The 17,606-nt window shown below is 45.6% G+C and overlaps 1 protein-coding gene across 4 annotated transcripts in view; it reads left to right on the forward strand.

Annotated features, from left to right (window-relative positions):
• Nucleotides 1-16,281, forward strand: part of COL4A4 (collagen type IV alpha 4 chain) — a 151,164-nt gene extending 134,883 nt beyond the window's left edge. For all 4 annotated transcript variants that reach the window (XM_055398533.2, XM_055398529.2, XM_055398532.2 and 1 more), the window contains 5 exons: nucleotides 62-187; nucleotides 4,555-4,671; nucleotides 6,794-6,982; nucleotides 9,206-9,492; nucleotides 10,339-16,281. In XM_055398533.2, coding sequence (XP_055254508.2) covers nucleotides 62-187; nucleotides 4,555-4,671; nucleotides 6,794-6,982; nucleotides 9,206-9,492; nucleotides 10,339-10,602 — 983 coding nt within the window. In that variant the 3' untranslated portion in view covers nucleotides 10,603-16,281. The remainder of the gene's footprint in view (nucleotides 1-61; nucleotides 188-4,554; nucleotides 4,672-6,793; nucleotides 6,983-9,205; nucleotides 9,493-10,338) is intronic.
• The last annotated feature ends 1,325 nt before the right edge of the window (nucleotides 16,282-17,606 follow it).

Raw genomic sequence — 17,606 nt, forward strand, 5'->3', positions numbered from 1 at the left:
GCAAAAGGCACTGGTTCATAAGCATTTGAACCCTTTATACAGGTGGTGATTCCAATTTCAGGTGAGCCTGGGCCCCCAGCAGACTTGGATGCCTGCCCCCGAATCCCAGGGCTTCCTGGGGTAGCAGGCCCGAGAGGACCGGAAGGAACCATGGGGCTTCCTGGCATGAGAGGCCCGCTGGGACCAGGTATGAACCTCACTCTGATTTCTGGCTTTGAATTGCTGAAATGAAAATCTGGGTGTTTGCTATGTCGGTTTTTGTACGGAGCCTAAACAACTCTTGGGAATCAAGCATGAAAATCTCCTTCCCCTTTAACATTTTTTCTACATTTATCCAAAGGTTTAATCATGTAGTAGGGGGATCTATGGGCTTCCCAGGTGGACCTAGTGGCAAGAACCCACCTGCCAATGCAGGAGACATAAGAAATCAGGGTTTGATCCCTGGGTCAGAAAGAGCCCCTGGGGGAGGTCATGGAAACCCACTCCACTATTCTTGCCTGAGAATTCCATGGACAGAGGAGCCTGGCAGGTCCATAGGGTCACAAAGAGTCGGACTTGACTGTAGCGACTTAGCATGCATGCACGCAATGGGATCTACAATATCCCTTCTATTTTTGGGGGAACACCCATTTTAACTTTTATCCTTGGGCGGCTTTTGGACATGAGGATTTTTTTTCCCCTGAGAAATAATTATCTGCCTCAATTATTTATTTGTTTGGCTCTCTCAGGTCTTAGCTGTGGCATGCAGGCCTAGTTGTTCCATAGCATGTGGGATTTTAGTTCCCCAACCAGGGACTAAACTCATGTCCCCTGCATTGCAAGATGAATTCTTAACCACGGGACCACCATGGAAGTCCCTGGCCATGAAGCTTTGAAATCTCTTAGCATCACTGAGTAAATGCTCTACAAGTAGTCACTATTAGGTGTTGATTTGACCTTGAATTAAAAACTGTTGAATCAGGGCTCAATGGAGCAGAAACAGCCTAAAAGAAGGGAGGAGGAGGTGTATTTCTTGGAAGAGGAAGAGGAAAGAGGGAGAGGGTAACTCTAAATTCTGGCAAAGATGGCCTTATTTACCTAACGGACTTGGGCATTGCTCAGTCATTGTCAGGGCGGCAGGATTCTTAAGTTCTAAACCAAACCATTCATTTCATAACATTTTGCGGGAGGTAGTGACCAAAAACGTCCCATGAAAAAGAAATGCAAGAAGGCAAAATGGTTGTCTGAGGAAGCCTTACAAATAGCTGAGAAAAGAAGAGAAGTAGAAGGCAAAGATAAAGGGAAAAATACACCCAACGGAATGCAGAGTTCCAGAGACTAGCAAGGAGAAATAAGAAAGCCTTCTTAAGCGAACAAAGCAAAGAAATAGAGGAAAACATTAGAACGGGAAAGACTAGAGATCTCTTCAAGAAAATTGGAGATATCAAGGGAACGTTTCACACAAAGATGGGGACAATAAAAGACAGAAATGGTATGGACCTAACTGAAGCAGATGATATTAAGAAGAGCTGGCAAGAATACACAGAAGAACTTTACAAAAAAAATCTTAATGACCCAGATAACCACGATGGTGTGATCACTCACGTAGAGCCAGACATCCTGGACTGTGAAGTCAAGTGGGCCCTAGGAAGCATTACTATGAACAAAGCTGATGGAGGAGACAGAATTCCAGCTAAGCTATTTCAAATCCTAAAAGATGATGCTGTTAAAGTGCTGCATTCGATATGCCAGCAAATTTGGAAATTTGGAACCCTTATTGGTTTGGGTCACCTTTCCTTTTCTGAAGGAGATTGTTTCAGCAGGGTGAGTGGGGCATTAAGGACCACTCCAAGTTTGGTTGTGAAGGATCAACTGCCCCACAGAGGTACCACCTCCGCTTAAAATAATATGGTTTTCTTCCTGTTTTCCGTCAAGACCTCTTTCATTTCTGAGCTGATCTTGTAGCCAAGTGCTGCAGCTGAGATCTACAGAGGAAAAAAGGAACTTCTGGCTCCTTCCTGCCCAATCTGAGTGGGTAATGGCCACACCAAGTAAAACTTGAATCTGTTAAGAACCCTGGATAACAGGTCTAATGGTTTTCTCCTCATGTGTCTCTTTCATCTCTACAATTATCCTTCCCCAGTGGCCCTCAAAGGCTGAGGCTTTTAAAAATGGTTTCCGTTCTGGGTTGAACTGTTACTATCTTATGGACATTCCTGACATCTTGTTTGGGAGCGTTTATCTTCAACACTTGACCCTCTCAGAAGAGGGACTCCATCCGACAGTGCTGGGCTTTCAGATGTAGGTCTGTTCCTGGCGCTGTGGTAAAGAATCTGCCTGCTGATACAGGAGACACAGATTCGATCCCTGGGTCAGGAAGATCTCCTGGAGAAGGAAATGGCAACCCACTCCAGTATTCTTGCCTGGGAAATCCAACAGACAGAGGAGCCTGGTGGGCTTCAGTCCATGGGGTCGCAGAGTCAGACTCCACCGAGCACACATTTATTTTTCTGCTCCTGCAAACAAGTTCCAGATGAAAAGTTCTGGGCCTACATGTCAAGTTAACAAAAGCCTTCCTTCCTGGGGCTCAGAAAATGTTATCCGCTTACAATTTCCGTTTGTCTTCCTCGAAAGGGAGCAAAGCCCATATTGTAACATCTGGTCGAGGGACTCTTTTCCAGATGGCCAGTGGGCTTGCTGCATGTGGGGACTAGGGAAGAAACGGCTACTGCCTTCTCTGCGATCCTCCTGTTGTTTTGCTGGCTCGTTAACCCTGGGTAGCCCTTTCCCGAATCACCCTATGGCCATGTGTTGGAACCATGTCTTTGGATGGGAAAGAGAAGAATGCTCTGATCTCACCGCGGGGCCCTAGGTTCCTTCCAAACTAACAGAGACTCTTTGAAGCTGGTGGAAAGATAGCAGTGCCATTTAGGAACAGGCTTCTGCCAAGGTAGACAGGGAGGGGCACCCCTTCCCTCACTAGGGAGGAGGAGAGGGGTTCCTTTCTCACTTACTGAGAGATGACCATGTAAGAACACAGTCCAGGCGTGCAGCACGTTCCAAGAGAATTTATGATCCAAGAGGTAAGGAAGTGACATGACAGCACCGCCAAAGCCAGGAGCACCCCTGATGCCCACATCAAATGTACTGCAACCAACATCGAGTACGGGGGCTGCTGGTTGTGAGACAAAAAGAGGAGGTTTGTGGGGGCCACTCAGGCAGGGGATGCAAAATGTAAAGGTTTGGGGGGCATGCATTTCAGATGGCTCTAAGGGGGGCCTGTGTGAGAAGGGAGCCGAGTGAGACGTCTGGTCCCCTGAGTGCGGCAGCCCTCCTCCATTCCCTCAGGAGGCTCCTGCTGCCTCAGAGAACACAGCCCAGTGCAGAAAAGTGAGGCAGTTCCTGAAGTGAAGCCTCTTTGACATAATGATTGTTTTTAGGCTGATTTATGGCAGAAAGAGAGAGAGGTCGGCTAGAGAAGGACAGTGACCTAGGAAGGGAGGGAGATTAGACACCGGAAACCTCGAGGGGCTAGTAATTCAGATAATTACGGTAAGGGCTGCAAGCTCTCCCACAGGCAGGGACCAAATCTGCTTCCCAGACCAAAACAGATCACGGCTGATAAATTAATGCCTTGGCCAAAATAAACCAAACACTTAAAGAAAGAACTGCTCAAGTCTCAGGGTGACAGCTAGCTCACAGGGCCCCAGGGAGCACTCCTGAGCCCTGTGGCTCGTCCTGAGCGCAGGACTGGTGATACCTGGCACAGCCTGTGCACTTGGCCTGCTGGGTCCGCGTCCTCTGCACACATGACCCTCACCGTGGCCTCTCTGAGCCTCCGTCTCCCCACATGGTAGCACCTAGTCGTGTGGCTTCTGTATAGACTGAATCAGATAATTTCACATAAAAAGATTACCCTGCTCCCTAGTGCTTTGAACCCTCAACAAACAGCTGGTCTTTAAAAGTTGCTTCTCTTGCTTTAAATTTAACCTGCTGCTGCTGCTGTTAAGTCGCTTCAGTGGTGTCCGACTCTGTGCAGCCCCATAGATGGCAGCCCACCAGGCTCCCCCGTCCCTGGAATTCTCCAGGCAAGAGTACTGGAGTGGGTTGCCATTGCCTTTTCCGAAATTTAACCTGACTCTCTCAAATGAATGCTGTTCAGTTGTATTCATTCCTCCATTCAGGCTTCTAAAGCATCATTATTAAGGAGAATATTCAATGACAAAAGCCATAGATGTTCAGTGTAAAAAAAAAACAAAAACGCAACCAGGTCAAAATACAAGACTACGAAGAAAATATGAAAATGCCTCACTCAACACCTTGCTGGTCTGGCTTCAGATCCTGGCTCTGCCCATTCCTGGCTCACTGAAGTTACTTGACCTCTTGGAGTCTTAATTACTCCAACTGCCAAGTAGAGGTGGTATAATCCCAACTTCACATACCTGCAAAATGAACGAGCCAAAGGAGCTGTGTCCAGATGGGAGGCCCAGGCTGCCAAGTGGAATTCAGGAAGTAAATGCTAGCCTAGCAGGTGTCACATCATTGTCACCATTGCTGTCGTGAACTTTCCTGCAGGGTGCAAAGGAGAGCCCGGGCTGGATGGCAGGAGGGGTGAGGATGGCCTCCCAGGGTCCCCTGGGCTTCCGGGACATAAAGGTGACATGGGAGAAGCAGGCTGTCCAGGAGCACCAGGTAAAGCGTTTCCATTTCTCTTCTTTTCTCTGGCCCAGTGAATCTGAGAACTGTGTACAAGGTCCCTGGCCTCTCAAACATTTGCCTTAGATACCAACTCACCAGGCTTTAGGGAGACAGAGCAATAGGAACAGAAAAGAATGGACTCCCCACGTTCTAATTGATACTTGACCATCATAAAAACGGGTCAAGGCCTTGTGTCCATTACTCTTCCAAAGCACTATTCATAATCATAAAAGGCTCAGCCATTTCTGCTGTTCACTTTCCCAGTGTGAGCCTGGCATGGCTTTACCATTGAGAGGCTATAGTAAAGATCTTAGGGTTGGCAGGGGTGGTCTCACGCCTATAACTGGCTGAATCACTTGGACTCTGGTTTTCTGAGTTCATTCCTCTCATCATACAGCCATCAATACATTTTGTTGCTCAGTTGCTCAGTTGTGTCTGACTCTTTTCCGACCCCTTGGACTGCAGCACACCAGGCTTCCCTATCCTTCACTGTCTCCTGGAATTGGCTCAAACTCATGTCCATTGAATCGATGATGCCACTTAAAAAGAATACAAGGCTTTTCTTTAAAAATACTTGAGAGTGGGCCTTCGGTGAAGGCAGATAAGAACACTTTAGAATATAAATATGAAATATAACTCATCAAGCAATATGTTAGGGCCTGAAGACTCCCAGATACAGTCTCCTCTGTGGAGAGTATCTGGCAGTACCAGGTTAGTAATGAGAAGCAGGTGAAGGGGTGCGGGGGAGCTGGGATGCTGAGGAAGGGGCCTTGGGAAAATGGGGGCTGCAGTCTGAAAGCAGGGCTTGGCTTCTATTGTGTGGAAATTGTGGCCATGTAGACGTGTGGGTCCACTGTTCCCTATACTCTGCTTTTCTAGTCTGAAATCTTAACTCCTCAAATCTTGGTAAGTCAAACAAAACACATGAGCAGGCCTGATGCAGCCCACAAGCTACCAGGTTGTAATCTCTGGTTTACAGCATAGATGAGAAGAGCTGCCAGTCTCCCAGAAACAAAAACTTTTAACAAATACCGTTTTTAAAGATGTCAAAGTCTAACTCCACCCTCCGCTTTTGGCAATTAGAAGTAGCCACTGACCTTCTTCAGTAGGTCACCCACTTAGAGAGGCCAAAGGAGATGTCCCTGCTCATATTCCGTAGAGCTGTTCATTTCCTACCAGTCAGTTAGAGATCTAGAATTTGGGCTTCTTCCACCTTCCTTTCTTATAAAAGAAGAGATACAAAGCCAAACATGTGGGCCTCCCTGGTGGCTCAGCGGTAAAGAACCCGCCTGGCAATGCAGGAGACCCAGATTCAATCCCTGGGTTGGAAAGATCCCTTGGAGTAGGAAATGGCAACCCACTCCAGCATTCTTGCTTGGGAAATCCCATGGACAGAGGAGCCTGACAGGCTCTACAGTCCCTGGGTTGCAAAGAGTCAGACATGACTTGGCAACTAAACAATAATCACAATGGATTCTAAACCCTTGTGCTTCTTAGAATGGAACTGACAATATGGGAGAACCATAGAATGAGTCTGGGAGGTATAAGACAGACCAACTTTTGAGATTCACCTTTTCAGATAGCAGACTCCTAATCTAGTTGGATGGAGAAGGAAACGGTAACCCACTCCGGTATTCTTGCCTGGAGAATCCCATGGACGGAGAAGCCCGGTAGGCTACAGTCCACCGGGTCGCAAAGAATCGGACACGACTGAGCAACGGAATGGAACGGAATCTAGTTGGAAGAGTCTCGGAGATCCCGTACTGGCTGTCATTACCCTATTGTAGTTCTTCTCAGCACTTATCCTTTATTAAGTATTTCATAGTTTACCTTTTCATTATGCTTATTGCTTGTCATTTCTCCTCTTCAAGTAGAATGTAAGCTGTAGGAGGGCAGGTATTCTCAGCTGTTTCTATGCTCATGTAACCCAAGCAGCTAGAAGCTGCTAAACCGTGTCCTTGTTGAATGAGTTGTTGGGGTGCACTGCAGTTGTGTGAGGGGGACATTCCTCTCTGCTCTCTGAGTACTTAGCATAGCACCAGACAGAGGTCCTTGGAAATATCTGTTAAACTGAACTCCCTAAACCACCTTTCTTTATGTTTCTTTATTCTTCCAGGCCCTCCTGGGCCCGTAGGGGATCCTGGGCCCATAGGGTTTGGCCCTGGATACCTCAGTGGCTTCCTCCTGGTTCTTCACAGTCAGACGGACGGAGAACCCACCTGCCCCATGGGCATGCCCAGGCTCTGGACTGGGTATAGTCTCCTATACCTGGAAGGACAGGAGAAAGCTCACAGTCAAGACCTAGGTACGTAGATGGCACGTGGTCACCCAGGTTCATTGCTGATGAGCAAAACTTTCGGGTTAGTGTCATGGATTCATCAACATCTTAAATGATCACTCATCTTCTATGAGATTTTTCTTTCTTCAACTACCATGCTGATTCTCAACTAATTCTGTTACATCTATGACCCTGTGAGGTGCCAAGAAAGCTCATTCTAGCTATATCATTATTATATTTTTATTTCTAATTTTAAATACTAATTATTGTAAAATTTAAAATGATAAATATTATTAAATTTTCATAAAAGTTTTAAATTATTATAAATAATTATTTTATAATTTAGGTTATTTATAATTTTTAATAATTATTATAGTCTGACTTTAAAAATAATTCTTCCTCAGTAAGTATAACTCTGACATAAAACACAATTTTTATTTCCCAATGTAAATGATTTAATCAGGATATGGTTGGTTCCTGAAGATGCTGCCTCAATCCCTGAGTCGATAAGATGCCCTGGAGAAGGAAATGGCAACCCACTCCAGTATTCTTCTGGAATTCACTGTCAAATGAAATACATTTGACAAATAACATGATGTAAGTTTAAGGTGTATAAGGTGTTGATCTGATCCATATATATATATCATAATGACTTCATTGTATCGATTGTTGGCACCTCCATCATATCACATAGTTATCATTTCTTTTTTGTGGTGGGAATAATTACTATCTAATCTCTGAAACTGCAATACTTTGGCCACCTCATGCGACGAGTTGACTCACTGGAAAAGACTCTGATGCTGGGAATGGTTGGGGGCGGGAGAACAAGGGGACGACCGAGAATGAGATGGCTGGATGGCATCACCGACTCTGTGGACAGGAGTTTGAGTGAACTCCGGGAGTTGGTGATGGACAGGGAGGCCTGGCGTGCTGTGATTCATGGGGTCGCGGAGAGTTGGACACGACTGAGCGACTGAACTGAACTGAACTGAACTGAATCTCTTCATAAATTTGATGATTATGCTGCAATATTGTTGTCTATATTCATTCCACTATGCATTGGATCACTAGGACTTATGTATCTACTAGTTGCAAATTTATACCCTTTAACGACTTTACTTTACTTTGAGAAAAGTAAAGTTTACTTTACTTACTCAGAACTTTACTTTGAGCATCATTCCTTAGCACTGTTTGTCAGTTTCCAATAGTGGATTTGTAAGCCTCAGGAATTGACTTCTAAGCTGAGGGTTGAGTCCCCAGGTGCTGACACTTATGATCCCCCAAAGATAGGGGTGGTTGCAGTGGTGGGTACAGGAGGACTGTGCCCACAGGATCAGCTGGTGGTGAGGTGTGTCTTGTCACTGGGCGTGACCCCCACTGTCAGTAAGGGTGATAAAAGCATGCAGGCCTGTGAGGGCACCTACTTTCTCCTGTACCACCAGCGTCACCTCCCGTGCCCTGCTCTAGCCAGAGCCACCTCCCTGTGGCTGCACTCTGCAGAGCTCTTGGAAGAAAAGCAAAACTCCTTAATGAGATGGACAAAGCCTGCATCCTCTGGTCTGCTTTAGTGGGTTGGCTGAAAATGTGTAATCCTATGGAAAAACCACAAGGAACTTTTTGGCCAACTCATACTCGAGCAACGCTAGAGATAGACCCAGACCTGCTCTACCTGCCTTCCCCAGGGCTGAACTCTGAGTCCTTTGAGCTCCGTGCTCCCTAATTACCTCTGACCCTCTTTACTGCTGTATAAACAGGCCTTTCCTTTGAACCATCACCACCATCTCCAAACCTGGCCAAACCTTGTTCGGAATTCAGGGCCTGGCTTCCAATCACTTCTTGCAGCCATCCAGCTTGTGTGCCCAGGAGCTCCCACTTCTCAAGGCTTGTCTTGCTGTGTTCCCATGGCCCCTTGGCTCCTCCAGCTCCCTACCTCCACCATCCCGGGCCAGCAGCTTCCTGAAAATTCCTGAAGCTCTTCGAGAAGAGGTGTGCTCACGTCTTTCTCTCTCGAGCATCCTGGCCTGTTGCTTGACTCAGGAGAGCAATCCAGGGAAAAAAGCGGCCTGACCCGTGAGACCTGAGAGGCGGCTGAAGTGGTCAGGTGCCCACAGCAGCAGGCTTTGGCCAGCACCCCCCCACAAACCCCCGCACCCCATCCCCTGCCAATGCCAGAGTGTCTGCAGAGGGCCTGGGTAGGGAAGCTCATCCCAGAGCAGAGCACTTAGCCTTCACTTGGTCTCACCTGCCCAGGTCTGGCGGGCTCCTGCCTCCCCATCTTTAGCACGCTGCCCTTCGCCTACTGCAACATCCACCAGGTGTGCCACTATGCCCGGAGGAACGACAGGTCCTACTGGCTGGCGAGCACTGCGCCTCTGCCCATGACGCCGCTCTCAGAGGACGAGATCCGCCCGTACATCAGCCGCTGCGCCGTGTGCGAGGCCCCCGCCCAGGCCGTGGCAGTGCACAGCCAAGACCAGTCCATCCCCCCGTGTCCGCGGGCCTGGAGGAGCCTCTGGATCGGGTACTCCTTCCTCATGGTGAGCCCCTGCGCCTCCGCCGTCCCTAAGACCCCCTCTGCGCCCCTTCCATCTGGAGTGGGCCATGATTTGAGAATCCAGGGCCGATGGGCAACAGTTTGGCATGAGGGTCATGAAGGCCACCTGAAACTATAGCCTGTTGAGACACAAGGCCACTGTTTTCTGCATGTTGTGGATGAATTTTTGTATTACTTGGGTAGAATTTAGAGGATGGATTTGCATCAGCCCTCAGTGAAAGGGGTTTCTTTTTGTGTGCGCACCCATCTCCTTTCCCATGTACCCTCTCCTTTGTCATCTGTATGGAGTCGCTGTGTCCTGTCCATTTCTTTGTGACCCCATAGACTGCAGCCTGCCAGGCTCCTCTGTCTGTGGGATTCCCCAGGCAAGAATACTGGAGCAGGATGCCATTCCCTTCTCCAGGGGATCTTGCTGACCCAAGCATCTTCCTCAATGGCAGGCAGGTTCTTTACCGCTGAGCCACCAGGGAAACCCATCCTTTCCTCTTTGCTCGGTCGTGTCTGACTCTTTGCGACCCCATGGACTGTAGCCTGCCAGGCTACCCTGGTCCATGGGATTTTCTAGGCAAGAATACTGGAGTGGGTTGCCATTTCCTCCTCCAGGGGATCTTCCCGACCCAGGGATTGAACGCGTGTCTCCCGCGTCTCTGGCATTGCAAGCAGATTCTTCACTACTGAGCCACCTTTCCTTAGCAGATCATAGTCTCTCCTTCCTGGGATGATTTTTAGGGAAAATGTAAAGTCAGGCCCAGACCTGAGTGTGTCACTGGTTGGGTCTGGGGTTGTCTGCGCATGTCTGAGGCCTAATTCTCTCCTGTTGTCTGGGTAGCACACAGGTGCTGGGGACCAAGGAGGCGGGCAGGCCCTCATGTCCCCAGGCAGCTGCCTAGAGGATTTCAGAGCCGCACCATTCCTGGAATGCCAAGGCCGGCAGGGAACTTGCCACTTTTTTGCCAACAAGTATAGTTTCTGGCTGACAACGGTAAGACCTGACTTGCAGTTTTCCTCTGCACCGTTACCGGACACCTTGAAAGAAAGCCATGCTCAACGCCAGAAAATCAGCAGGTGCCAGGTCTGTGTGAAGCATAGCTAAGACCCCACCTTTCGCAATCAGGTCACCAAGAGAAACTTGCCAGGAGGCTGAGACATCCTAGGATGTGCTAAGAGATTCAGTGGTGCTCATCTTAGACTCCTGGTTTTGCTTAGACTCTTCTGTTTCGATGTGGTTATTCCCAGAGAACTATATAATTCCTTCCTCTGTTCTGGACAGATTAAGCAAATGCTACACATATGGATTTGTTTGGACCTACCAATCTAGACGAAACCCAGATATTCTTCTTTCATTGAGGATAGTTGGAAAAGCTGGCTTTGTTTAAAAGTATGCTAATTCAGGGGAAGGCAAATAGACGATAAAGGCCAGATTACAAATGACATTACTGGAAACTTCATTCATTGGTTAATAGCAACTCAAACAATTGAAGTCAATTACTCTATAATACAGTGGGCTTCTGGATGGATGCTACAGGAAAAAAAATAGGCCAGCAAATGAACTAGGAAGTAGAGATTTCCTACGTTTCAAATGATTTCCTCTGTAATCTATTTTTCCATGCACTTTAAATAATTGTAAAACCATGACCCAAGGAGATTAAAAAAAAAAACCCGACACAGTCAGCCTTAACAGTTCATTTCAAAGCAGAATGAATCATTATGCCATGAAGAACCGTGGTTGTTATATTCCAGAGATGAAACATTAGCATAAAACACATCGCAGATGAACATAAAACATTATGTCCCCTTCTGTGTTTCTCAGAGAATAGAAATGCCTACTTTGGCAACCCTTTGGAAAAGTAGCAATTATGGGGCAAAAATATGTTCAATAAGGGATTAAGAGCCTAAAAGCTATTAATGAATATTAAGGCTGTGATTCACAAAAATTGATTCCCCACTGCAGTGAACTTCCAAACAGATCGCTTTGGCTCAGTCGGGGTCCGACTTGTCTTCCGCACGCGTGTGTGTGTTAATGGGCCTGGAGCCACATGGGGCCACGTTCACACAAAGCAGACCCCTTCCCTCCCCTGGGTAGGCCTACAGACCCACCCCACCACCTCACAAAGGACACTTTCCCTCCATCCACATAATGGCATCTCATGCAGGGAACTGACAGAGCTATCATTATGCGTTTGGGAGAAAATGAAGGGCCGACTTAATTAAACTAAGGTAAGAAGATTCATTTAAGTCATCATCACCCCCCACCCCTGCCAAAGACCTGGCACTTTTAAATGAAACAAAGACAACCTACAGCTTGAATCTTATGTTCTGTTATTGGTTTTTACAGGAGCATCCTGTTTTTCCTATCCTAAAAACATTCTTGTATTCTAGATCAGTATTAGACCAAGGCAGCAGTTTGATATTTGGCTTTTTTTTTTTTTAATAACAGCTTAGAGGTCATGTCATTTTATAGTGAGTAGTTTTCTGTCTAGCAAAAGGATATGTTTTCTATTTTGCTAGAATTCTGTGATCTAATCCTAAAAATCAAAAGGCTCATTGGAAAAGACTTTTATTAAATTTCCTTTTCTCATGTTAAAAAAATGGTATTTTAGAGAAAACTAAAGAAATTTCCCATGAGAAAGTGACATTCATTTTAGTGCTTAGTTTCAATGCACTTAATAATAACTAAAACTTTGTTTATAAGACATGCTTTTCTTGCCAAATATTGATTGGGAGTGTGCTCTTATATGCAGAATATATGTCAAATGAATCTTGCTCTGGGCTGCCCCCGGGATGGCAATTTATTTTAAGGCTGCTTCCTGGTAAAAAGATAAAAATGTACATTTTAAGAGGAAATATTATCTTGATGTACCAGAATATTTCCTAATTCATTTGATCCTTTTTTAATTTTTGTAAACTCTGCTATTGCATGTTAAATATTTGCATACGCCTGAAATTTAAGCCAATTTCAACCTTATTTATAATTACAATTTTCTGATTCCAGAAGTTTTTTCATATATTACCTAAATTCAAGCCTTCCAAAAATTCATCTCGTTCATTCATGAAACTGTTCTGAGAACATTTTCTGGGAAGACAAAAGGGTGATTGATGGACCATAAGAAAACATATCTTGTTTGCTATTTTAAACACCTTCATTTTAGTATTAGAATATTATCTTAAACTGGCCAAATAAATAAAAAAAAAAAAACAGCCTGAATTAAGTGAACAAGTTCCTCCACAGTGAGTCCAAGGTAGTGTATAAGGCTGATTTCAAACTACTAGTATCACTCCTGGAGAAGGCAATGGCAAGCCACTCCAGTACTCTTGCCTAGAAAATCCCATGGATGGAGAAGCCTGGTAGGCTGCAGTCTGTGGGGTCGCTAAGGGTTGGACACAACTGAGCAACTTCACTTTTACTTTTCACTTTCACACATTGGAGAAGGAAATGGCGGCCCACTCCAGTGTTCTTGCCTGGAGAATCCCAGGGACGGGGAAGCCTGGTGGGCTGCCATCTATGGGGTCACACAGAGTTGGACACGACTGAAGCGACTCAGTAGCAGCAGCAGCAGCAGCAGCTGCAGCAGCAGTATCACAAGAGCCCCCACTAAATGCAGTACAAATGCTGCCTGCTGATTTTGAAAAATTATTTTCAATGCTCAAAAAAGCAAGACGATGGAAAAAATACTATCTTGCATTAGAAAACCACATTATTTTTTAGGCCATTAATTTCTCTATCTGGTTACCCATCAGTGTACTTCTCTCCTTTCTCTCTGAAGAATGAACAAAGCTTTAAAGTTCTTCTCCTAATCCCTTACTGGTGATTATCCTTATCAAAAGCTCCTTCTCCCAAGCCCTCTCCCCCAGTGAGTTAGTTGAAATGCTTCTGGACTGTCCAAAGACAGTTGCTATGAGCAGGGGGTCAGGGTGTTTCCTTTCAGGTTCTTATTCTCAATGAGTGGAGCCCATCGATGCTGCCAGCGAAGGGAGGCCTATCCACCATAATCCCTCCCCTCTCAGATTCCCCCAGACCTCAATTTCAGTTGCCACTTCCTGTGGATTGCTACCTTCTTCTCCAACCTCACTGTACCTGTCTTAACATAGCCTTTGTCCTTCACCTCTGCTTGTGTAGTAGACATCTCCCAGCTGCTGCCTCCAGTTTCAAATTCTCATCATCATTTCTCTAAGACGCAAACTTGATTTTGTTATTCTTTGGCTTTTGTTGTTGTTCAGTTGCTCAGTCGTGCCCAACTCTTTGTGACCCCATGGACTGCAGCACACCAGGCTCCCCTGTCCTTCACTATCTCCCGAAGGTGGCTGAAACTCATGTCCATTGAGTCAGTGATGTCATCCAACCATCTCATCCTGTCATCCCCTTCTCCTCCTGCCCTCAGTATTACCCAGCATCAGGGTCTTTTCCAATGAGTCAGCTCTTTGCATCAGGTGACCAAAGTATTGGAGCTTCAGCTTCAGCATCAGCCCTTCCAATGAATACTCAGGACTGAGTTCCTTTAGGATTGACTGGTTGGATCTCCTTGCAGTCCAAGGGACTCTCAAGAGTCTTCTGCAACACCACAGTTCGAAAGCATCAATTTTTCAGTGTTCAGTCTTCTTTATGGTCCAACTCACATCCATACATGACTACTGGAAAAACCATAGCTTTGACTATATGGACCTTTGTCGGCAAAGTGATGTCTCTGTTTTTTAATACGCTGTCAAGATTTGTCATAGCTTTTCTTCCAAGGAGCAAGTGTCTTTTAATTTCATGGCTGCAGTCACTGTCCACAGTGACAAATGACCCCACTGCCCACGAAGTCGAGATGGCTTCCCACGGGGGAAAGGGCCTGTGGGAACTCTTTGCTCATCACAGAGGCACGTTCCTCTCTCTCTTTGCTTCTGCTCTTTCCACCAGCAATGTCCCTGCCCGACCCCTGAAAGTTTACCTGGCAGACAACAACTTATCTTTAGACTGAATTAGCTGGTAGGGAGGACTGTGCATTTCCCCACGATGACCTGGCCTCTGTTCTGCTGCTCCCAGTACGAGTCAGGGATTTGCTCACTCTCTCATGCTTTCCCCACAGCTCCTGTAATGAATCATCCCGCTGCCTTCATTCTCTTGTTAAAATGTAAGCCCAGAGGGCAGGGACCATGCTTCATTCATTGCTGTATGCTCAGGGCTCACATAGAGCTGAGCATGTTATTGTCTTTCTTCACTGACAATTCACATAAGCATCATTAGACATTAGATGTTCAGCTCTGGGTATCGATTCTCATTGACAAAACGGTTACAAGTACAAACCATTTCTTACTTCAAATGATTTTAATGTGACAACCTATCTGCACACCCACAATCTCATCTTACAATTGTTGACAGAAAGCAGACTGATAAACTTTAACCATCACCCACTCCTGAAATGTAGCTTATTTGTTTATGTTTAGTCGCTAAATCACGTCCAACTCTTTTGTGACCCTGTGGACTAAGCCCGCCAGGCTCCTCTGTCCATGGGATTTCCCAGGCAAGAATACTGGAGTGGGTTGCCAATTCCTTCTCCAGGGGATCCTCCTGACCCAGGAATTGAACCCATGTCTCTTGCATTGGCAGGCAGATTCTTTACCCCTGAGTCACCGGGGCTCCCCTGAAACATAGCATACTTTTGCATAAACTGAAATTTCAGAAATAATGTTTGAGAGATTTGACAATGAGAGAAGACTCTTCGTGGAAATGTGATATGTTTTAACTCATGCTGTAGGCTGTGTTCCCTCATGATGTTGAGTGTCCTAGCATAAAATCCCCTCTACAAAATCTGTATATGTTATTGGTGCTGAGGAAAAGAGTAACAGAATGGTTTACTAAAACTGGATTTATCAAGGGTTTTATTTTGAGCCTCTTAGAGATTATAATAAAACAAATCATTCTCTGTGTTTCAGGAAATTACATGGATTTGTTCTTTTGTCTGCTCACCAGCCTAATTTTATCCTTGTTACTTTTACTGGGTATGGCTGCAAGAACAGTGGAAAGATGTGGTCTTAAAGTTGGTTGAACCTAGGTTTCAGTTCAGCTGTCCCTTTCTAGCGGCAGCACCCTGGGTGTTACACCGACTCCCTGGCCCCCATTTCCCACATTTACAATATGGGGCTTAACGCCTACTCTTGCATTGAAAATTAACTCTAAGATTATATGTCCAGTGCATAGCTGACCTCGTACATTTATTATGGCCACATCTCTGATTTAAAACAAGCCCTTTCATATGAAAACATATTTCTTGGAATCCTTTACATAGTAGAACATGATGATTCTCACAGGGCATATAAATTACTGATTAGAATTATTTATACCCGATCAATTCTTAATGTCTTTGGGAAAGCTATTTTATTCCAATTCTCGAAGTTACTGTACCACATGTGAAAAAAGTCACCATTTCCTGCAGGGTCATTATCAGGAAGTTCTTCAGGGAACAAAACAATTGACATTAAGGATCAGTACTCTGCAATTGCCACTGTTATTATCTGCCAGAGATTCTGCATAATGCATTTTCAACCACCAAGGTTGGCTGCCACATCCATGTGAAATGCTTGAATTTTATGGTGCTTAAATATTTAATGATTCATAGGAAAAAAATGTGAAACGTGTCTGATAAATTGCATCCCTTTATCTAACCTACAGTTGTAAAGTTAAAGACTTTCAACATGTAACATTTGCAAGGTGCCTGGTTTGCTATTGACATTGAAATGTTGTATTGCAATTTATACTATCACTTATTATATATAAAATTTTCTGATGACCTCCCAAAACAACTGTGTTTTATCTGGTGCATTCATTTTCTTTCAAGCCAAAGTGAGTTTACTACTTAACCTACCATGTAATATGGCCTGCCTTAGGGTTAGCTTGGGGGTGGGGGTGGGGGAACAGGAAAGATTACATGGTAGAGGTGTGATCTGCACATGGGAAGAGCATGAGCAGAGTTGTAAACAGAGACCCCCACTCCCCTCCCACCCTGGGCTTGGGAAAGTGTGATTCTGAGGCTCCAGGGAGCACTGTCCTCCATGCAGTGGTGAGCTGGCGTGGACATGAAACCAAACCTCTGCTGAATTGCATTCACCTGCCAGCATGGGAGAAGGCAATGGCACCCCACTCCAGTACTCTCGCCTGGAAAATCTCATGGATGGAGGAGCCTGGTGGGCTGCAGTCCATGGGGTCACTAAGAGTCGGACACGACTGAGTTACTTCAGTTTCATTTTTCACTTTCACGCATTGGAGAAGGCAATGGCAACCCACTCCAGTGTTCTTGCCTGGAGAATCTCAGGGACAGCGGAGCCTGGTCGGCTGCCGTCTATGGGGTCGCACAGAGTCGGACACGACTGAAGCGATTTAGCAGTAGCAGCAGCCGCAGCCAGCATGGGGCTCTGCTCTCGTGGGTCTCAGCTCTCCCACCAGTTGAAGAATGAGACCACCTGCTTCACAGGGTTCCTGTAAGGGTTAAAAGTAAGAGCTATAGGGGACTTCCCTAGAAGTCCAGCGGTTAGGACTTTGCCTTCCAAGGCAGGAGGTGTGGATTTGATTCCTGTTCAGGGAGCTTATATCCCACATGCCTCATACCAAAAAGCCAAAACATAAAGCAGAAGCAATATTGTAACAAATTCAATAAAAAAAATAAAAAAATAAAAAATAAAAAGTTCAAAAAATCTTTAAAAAATTAAGAGAGATAACTACAAAGAGATATAAAATGTAAGTTACTGTTACTGACAACCAGAGTAACTGGAAGTTAGGGGTTAGGAGGTATTTTTATTCTCATAGCACAGGGGTGGGTGCAGTGCAGATATTCAATAGCTGTTTTATGGAGCAACTTTTTTTAATTAGGAGGGAACTTCAGTGATTATTTGGTCCAACTGGGCTTCCCAGGTGACTCAGTGGTAAAAAAAAATCTGCCTACAAATGCAGGAGACACAGTTTTGGTCCCTTGGTTGGAAGATCCTCTGAAGGAGAAAATGACAACCCACTCCAGTAGTCTTGCCTGGGAAATCCATGGACAGAGGAGCCCAGTGGGATACAGTCCATGAGGTTGCAAAGAGTTGGACATGACTTAGCAACTGAGCATGCACAGTTGTATACTC

This window comes from Moschus berezovskii, chromosome 2 (assembly GCF_049115385.1).
Source record: "Moschus berezovskii isolate FMDL1 chromosome 2, NW_MosBer_1.0, whole genome shotgun sequence".
In the NCBI taxonomy this organism is placed as follows: domain Eukaryota; kingdom Metazoa; phylum Chordata; class Mammalia; order Artiodactyla; family Moschidae; genus Moschus; species Moschus berezovskii.